This window comes from Lutjanus erythropterus, chromosome 6 (assembly GCF_056507025.1).
Source record: "Lutjanus erythropterus isolate fLutEry1 chromosome 6, fLutEry1.hap2, whole genome shotgun sequence".
In the NCBI taxonomy this organism is placed as follows: Eukaryota; Metazoa; Chordata; class Actinopteri; order Lutjaniformes; family Lutjanidae; genus Lutjanus; species Lutjanus erythropterus.
In genome coordinates, this window is record NC_139322.1 from 422,129 (window position 1) to 429,770 (window position 7,642).

Sequence of the window (7,642 nt, forward strand, 5' to 3'; positions counted from 1 at the left end):
GAGACAACACGTCCATGTTTGTTCCTCTGTTGATGTAAAACAGAAACAGTGTTTTTATCAACATGTGATGTCTTATAAAGTGTTTGATTCTGTTTTTATACTCTTTATACTGTTTTAATCCTCCAGTACTACACTACCCATAATTCCACCAGTCAGAGATGTTACTGTTGTTACTGAGACACACTGATTAAACACTACAGTTTTTATTATTTTATATGAATCTGTAAGAAATAATGAGATAAATAATCATGAATACTTACAGAGAGAATATGTGAGATTTATACAATGCAATAAATGTTTAAAACTCAGAGCATTATTACCTGTAATATCTTAAAATCTTTTTTATTTTTTTTTCTGTAGTCCATTACAGTATATTACATGATGAAACACAAAGATAAAATCAGAATATTGGGCAATAAAAACACAAATAATTCAAATCTGAAGGAGAAAGTAAGAAGTTTTTATTTTACAGCATTTTATTTTCAGAATTTTAAATTTCATCATAATGTATTTTGTCTGATTTGGTTTAAATGAACAAACAGCAGATCACATCACTAAGACAGACACTTCATAATAAATAATTATTTCATGTTTAATTGTATAAAATCTACATTTCTTCTGTATGTATTCAGCTGATTATTGATTGATTTAATACTGAACACTTCAACCTGTAGACAGACACAATAATAATAACACTACACGCAGCTGAAACTTTATCTTCAATTTTTATTGCATTTCTGTTGTTTTTTTATCCTGATGTTCTTTTATCTTTGTATGATTTTGTATCTCAGTGTTTACATGTTTTTATATTTTGTATGTTCTGTTGGTTCATGTTGTTACAAAGTTTCATTAAAAACTGACAATGTTTTATTAAACATTTCAAACTGGTCTTCTGTCAAATTTTAAATGACATTTTGTAGAGATTCAGTAATAAAGATATTTCTGACATAATGATGTCATTTCTGGAATTAAAACCAGATATTTAGATGAAATATTAATGGTAATGTCACAATAAATACATGTAAAATAACTGAGGGAAGCTGGAAACTAGTTGTTAGGTTGCAGTTTGAAAATGAATTTCTGAATTTGTCTGTAATAATCTTGAAGACAAATCTCCCCGTTAAAGATCGCACATTAAATATTGGATAAAAAACATATTGAACAAGAATATTGATGGAAACTTGTTTCTTTTTCTAATCAGCTGAAATGAGAAGAATATTCAACATGTTTTACTGGATGTAACGACTGTTTATAACGTAGAAACTGTCTTATAATAGTCATTATGATGACATCATTTGGTTACACTATAACCTTGGTTCTCTGAGTGAAGAGACATGTTCCATATGTTCCATATGTTTGGGGACGTGGATATTTATTTAAGACACACCACTTGGTGGTGCATGTATTCACTGATTAACTGGAACGGTTCCGAGTGGCCTTGTTCTGTAGAGATAGTCTCTTCACTCAGAGAACCAAGGTAACAATGTAACCAGATGTTCCCCATCATATCATGTCTCAGTCCCTTCAGGGTTTCACAGGACATTCTTGGGATTGATTTCACGTTAGAACCACACTCTGCTCTGCGTGTTCTAGCTAACCTTACGGGCAGCGTGCGTCCTCTCTGGACGCAGCCACTGCCCTGCCGACTCCACATTTCCTCGACCACATCCAGGTGCAGTCTCTGTTTCTCTGGGCCCGGGTCTCCCCTGGAGAGCAGGTCTGTCCCCTGGTTTACCTGCCCAGGTACCTGCATGTCTCTGAGTGACCGTGTGCACGTTCATGTCCACAGCTTGCTGTCTGTCCTCACAAGCAGCCAGATGAGTGGCCCTCAGCTCCAAGGCATTAATATGTTGGCCCTTCTAGGGGACAGTCCAGGTCCCACTGGTGCCCTCGCCCTCGTGAACTGTACCCTGTCCTGCCAGGGGTGCATCTGTAGAGATCACCTGGTGACGCAGAACTGGACCCAGTAAACTCTCCTTTGAAATGTTTGCTGGGGTTTCCTGACACCTGGGACACACCCAGCCTCGTGGTGGCCATCATGATGACCTGCAGGTGTCTCTGTGTTCCCAGCTCCAGGTGCCAGAGACGCCTCTGCACCGGAAACGTGCAGAAGAGTCAGCGGCACCACCTGTACAGATGCTGCCATAACGCCCAGAACTTGTGTTCTTGCGTACTTGAGAAACTTCATCAGTACTGTTCCAATTCAAAAGTCCACATCTCGCCAAGTACAGTCAAATGCCTGGACGTGTTCTTGCCGCGCCCGTTTTATCACGTTGAGTGGTGACTTGTGTGGACTTGGGGCAGCCACGTATCCCAGAATGCATTTTGTAGCAATAATGGCAGAGGAGAAGTGTCAAAATACTACTGTTTTAGTATCACAGACTGTAATTTTAAGATTATTTTATGTGAGAATGTAGACGTTAAAACTTAAAATCTGTGGTCGATTCATCACGACAGCATGTAGTTTAAAATTTGCTCCGAAGTTTTTGGAGATGTGTCGTCCTGCTAACAGGACGGCCAGCATTCCTCGCCAGCTGACAAGATGACCGGGCGGTTAGCATTCATGTTACCCCAAGACGAGCTAGGATGGTGATGTCATCAAGTACGCTACCATCCCAATTGCAGAATGACCGTCCTGCGTCCTCCCGTGCTTGAGAGACTGTACTTCCAAGTTGAACTTGCTAAGTCTGGACTTGGTGATGAGAAAGGTCTCAGGTCTTCAGTCTCTGACCAGTGACTAATATGACCAGTGTATTTAAAGTATTCTGTATGATTGAAAATATATAAAAATGTTACAGTAGACCCCGTTCTCCCCTGTAAACAGTTTTAAGTATTTATTCTGTTTTTAAAGTAAATTTTCTGAGTATATTTTTGTAAATAACGTTTGTGTTTTTTTGAGTAGCAGAACAGTTTAATGTGGTCAAAGAAATCTGTGGTAAAATGATCATTAATCCACTTCTTCCTGTCAGATCGATCATGGATGTATTCTACACATTTGGGACGTCACTGACGTCACACCGCCGCCGCCGCGCTGCTCGTTGACGTCACATGCGTGCGACAGTCAGACGGCAGTGTTCAGTTGGCGCTCAGAGAGAAACAGACAGGAACAGAATCTGTAAGTACAAACTTTATATCACAGAGATGCTAACAGTTAGCTCACAGTTAGCTAACAGAGGAGGTTTATACTGTCTCAGACTGATCCAGGATCAGCTGTTAGTTCTCCTGTGTGTGAAAACCTTCATGTGTTTCTGTTCAGACTGAAGACCGACTCTGATTCTTTAATTCTGCAGTAAAACTACTGAGATCACAGATGATCAAAGTCCTGCATTGATCAGTTCACTTTAGTTACATTAAAACAGAATTATTAAGAAAATGTGGAGACAGTCAGGGTTTCATTACCGGACCTTTATTATTATTATTATTATTATTATTATTGTTGTTGTTATTATTATTATTGTTATTATTATTATTATTATTATTATTATTATTATTATTATTATTATCATTATTACAGATGATGTAATACTTCATACTCTATTATCATAACTGGTGGAGGTCGAGCTCAATTCACATGATTTATTTATTTAAAAAATAAAAATATATAACATTATTCCATGTTTTTGAAAGAAGCTGCACAGAAAACAGCATCATAATGGAGTCCTGCAGAGGCTTATTACACATTTATTATAATGCATTATAATGTATTATAATGCATTATAATGTATTATAATGGCGTCCTGCAGAGCTGCAGAGACGTTCTGACCTATAAATTTTGTTCTTCAGATGTATGAGAACATGTTTTTTGTTTGTTTGTTTGTTTGTTTGTTTGTTTCAGATCCCTACAAATGTCTCATCAACATGATTTTAATGGGTTTTATTTGATCTTTTTTTTGCAAAAATGAAATGATAAACAGATAAAAATCCTGATGATTAATATCACTGTTTCATATTTTAATGATCCTCATTAGGGAACAAACTGTAAACCCTTTCCTTGATCCTCAATAATTAATTAACATTATTGATCAATTAATTGATTGATCTTCATTAAAAAGTCATAAAAGTTTTGCTGATACCAAACAATAAGAAATGCATTTTTCCCTCCTCAATCGGAGTTTTATTTCCATGGCAACATGTTGTTTATTCTCTGATGGTGTAAACACATAAAAACACACAAACAGTAATGTCCACATATTAAACTTAAATATCAGATGGTGTGCATAAAAATAATGTTTTCAGATCTTTATTTGACAGTAGATAAATTTATTTTTTCTTGATCAATCAAAGATCAACTCTTTGATCGCAGTGAAAACAGTGACATCACAGGACGCGATGATGTCACTTCAATCATTATCATCGTTTTCAAAATAAACCTTGTTTAAGTGATTTCTGTGTGTGTGTTGGGACTTTAATGTTTTTTTCTGATGATAAAACTGATAACTGATCGATTTGATCGTTCTAATCAGGATGTGAAATGTTCAGTTTGATCTGCAGGTGGATCAGAGATGCAGTCTGGATCAGATCCTGCAGGATCTGGACTGAAGTCAGTCAGAAGGTCCCCTCGTCTGTCTCCTCAGGTTGGTCAGCTCACACACACACACACACACACACACACACACACACACACACACACACAGAGTTAACTGTTCACAGGTCAGTTTTCCAGCCGCAGCAGCAGTTTGTTCATTAACGTGACTGAAGGAGACGTTGAGTCACGGTTCAACGTTCATGTTTTTCTTCAGCCAGTTTTTATCGGCAACAAAATGTTTTACTTATGAGTGGTTATGAAATAACAACAAAGATGTACGTTAGTTGTTTAATTTGGCTGTAACGTCCATAAAATGTCAGAAAATAGTCTTTAAAATGTCTCGTTTTGTCTAAAACACACAGATGTTCAGTTTAATTGATTAATTAATCCTGTCATACTGTTGTCTGTTGAAAAATAAGTCCAAACGTGAAAACAGGTGGAGCTGTTTCACATGTTTGGACTTATTTTCAACCAGTGATCAATCTGGCAATAACTTTTCCACCAATCGATCATTTGTTTGGTCCATAAAATGTCCTCAAATGTCTCGTTTTGTCCACAAACTCAAAGATATTCAGTTTGAATGCAGAAGAATTAATCTTGTGATTAATGGACTCTTGGAGGAGATAAAGCTGATGAAACCTGGACTGAAACAGAATCCAAAGTTCAAGTTTAACTGTTCACCACAGAGGGTGTTTGTCCCTGTGGAGGCTGAGACAGCTCCCAGTGGACAGTTCAGGGACAAACAGACAATGGTGGACAGGAGAGAAGAGCTGAGCTGCTGCCTTCACTGACTGAACCATGTTACCTGTGAAAACTCGTTCACTCATTCTTCAGAGCTGGGACCAGAAAAAACTTTTAAAATGATTAGATTCATACAAAAAGGGAAAAAAAAAAGTTCAAATTCTGTCATTTCAGTTTCTTAAATGTGAATATTTTCTGACATTTCATGGATCAAACAAACTAATTGATTAGTGGAGAAAGTGATAGCTCATGTTTGGACCTATTTTCAATTGACAAGATTGTGACAGTATTAATTTTTCACCATTTTCTGACATTTTATTGACCAAACAACTAATCAATTAGTGGAGAAATTATTGCCAAATTAATCAATATTTGAAAAATGTGAAAACAGACCAAATGACTTGGCCACGCCCTCTAAACAGCAGCTCTTGTGGCATGTATCTCGAATATGCAAGTAAATGTGTACACACGTGTATCATGCCCAGATTTACAAAAAAGTCTCTTGAGCCAATCACATCATCCCAACAGAAAGTTGGCCATTTTAAAGTTTGTGGCAAATTTGGGTGTTTTCCACGTTGCATTTGAACAAACTCCTCCCACAGAATGTGTGCCGTCTGAAAACGTCTGCTGTTGGAAGCTTGTTAAGAAAAATGTCGGGCTGTAATTCGGTTCAGGGTTAAATATGATAATAAGGGTCGGGTCAGTGTGGGACACACTTTTGTTGGCATTGAGCCTCAGTGAGCTCTAATCTTCAGGAAATCACTGACTGCTGCTGGCTGTTAATCGACCAGCTCGCTGTTTCTGCTCCGTCACTGTCTGACAGATTTACAACTGATCCACTGAACACAAAACAACCTTGACTTGATTTGTCATTTCTGATGATCTAAAGCTGACTGACACTCTTAGTGTTTCCTTTGACTACTTTGGAATAAGACACAACTTTTGTTTTGCTGTTGATAACTCTGTCAGTTGATCAGCTGTTTATAACTCTGTCAGTCGGTCAGCTGTTGATAACTCTGTCAGTTGATCGGCTGTTTATAACTCTGTCAGTTGTCTGTTGATGTAAAGTTCAGTTTGTTATCTTCTCTCTCTGAAAACACTCTTTCTCACTGCTGTCAAACTCGAATGAATATTTTACTCAGTTGAAGTGTTGTTTGTTAAAAATGTGCTGCTTCTAAAAGATGATGAATGATTTCTGACAGACACTGAGGAGAACATTCAGGTTTCATTTGAGCTCTAATTATTCTGAACTCTGATTTTAATATGAAGCTGCAGATGTAGGAAATGTTTGTTTGCGTTGCTTTTATTGTTTTAAATGTTTTTATTTTTCTGTTTTCATGCCGTGCTGACCGCTGCACCACCGTGACGCCCGCCACGGCGTCTGTCTCAGTCACTGGTTCAAACCGACTCGGTGCAGTTTGTCCTCCTGTCCTCTCTGTCCAGCTTCACTTCATGGTTTGACAGATGAATGTTTGACACAGAGTGACGTCAGACTGAAACAAGAACCAAACATATAACACGGCTCCTCCTCCTGGTTTTGTGTTTCAGTCCAGCAGCAGTAAAGGAAAGGAGAAGAAGAAAGGAGGGAACAGTCTGCAGGAGGTGAAGAGGAGAGGAAGGATGGAGAGGAGCAGAGAGGAAGAGGAGGAGATGACCGACAGGCTGAAGGCGCTGGTGAGCCTCTGAACACATCGGTCTGCTGTATTTATTCTGTTGTTTTATTGTGTTTGTGTGATTGTTGTTGTTGTGTGTGAAGGATCTGTCCCGCAGGTCTGCAGCCTCTGGAACAGGTCTGGTTTACTCTGAGATCTTCACTCATCACAAGAACCTGTGGGAGCCCAGGTACCCTGCTGCACACCTGAGCGCTCATTACAACAACACCTGGCTTTAATATAAGAGATTATCAGTGATGGTTTGTTTGTGGTTGTGGTTCAGTCATCCAGAGAGTCCAGACAGAGTGACGTCCATCATGACGGAGCTGCAGAGACAGGAGCTGCTGTCTCACTGCGTCACAGTGGAGGTCAGTGTTTATGACACTTCACTTCAGTTATTACATCTAAAACAAGTTGATTAATGGGAAAAAAAGATCTAATGCAAATAATCGTTACAGGAAAGACTAGAAAAATAAGTCTAAACTCAGCTTTACTGGACAACAAACGACACACAGAAGAGTTTAACGTGTGAACGCAGACAGTTTTTAGTCCTTTGCCCACCTCTGCTCTGATATCCTCTGTCGAGGCTTCGTTAAAGGGTGGCGTGGGTTCAGATGAGTGAATGACTGTCCTGATGGTGGCGCTGTGTGCTGCTCTCTCCTCACTCACTGACTGACTGTATTTCAGCCCAGAGAAGCAACAGAAGAAGAGCTGCTGCTCGCTC

The 7,642-nt window shown here is 38.6% G+C and overlaps 1 protein-coding gene across 1 annotated transcript in view; it reads left to right on the plus strand.

The window, feature by feature from the left end:
* Nucleotides 1–4,415: 4,415 nt before the first annotated feature.
* Nucleotides 4,416–7,642, plus strand: part of hdac6 (histone deacetylase 6) — a 15,040-nt gene continuing 11,813 nt past the window's right edge. The window contains exons 1-5 of the mRNA XM_084720125.1: nt 4,416–4,574; nt 6,815–6,940; nt 7,023–7,108; nt 7,202–7,286; nt 7,606–7,642. The exon at nt 7,606–7,642 is cut by the window's right edge and continues 4 nt beyond it. Of these exons, the coding sequence (XP_084576251.1) occupies nt 4,503–4,574; nt 6,815–6,940; nt 7,023–7,108; nt 7,202–7,286; nt 7,606–7,642 (406 nt within the window). The 5' untranslated portion in view covers nt 4,416–4,502. The remainder of the gene's footprint in view (nt 4,575–6,814; nt 6,941–7,022; nt 7,109–7,201; nt 7,287–7,605) is intronic.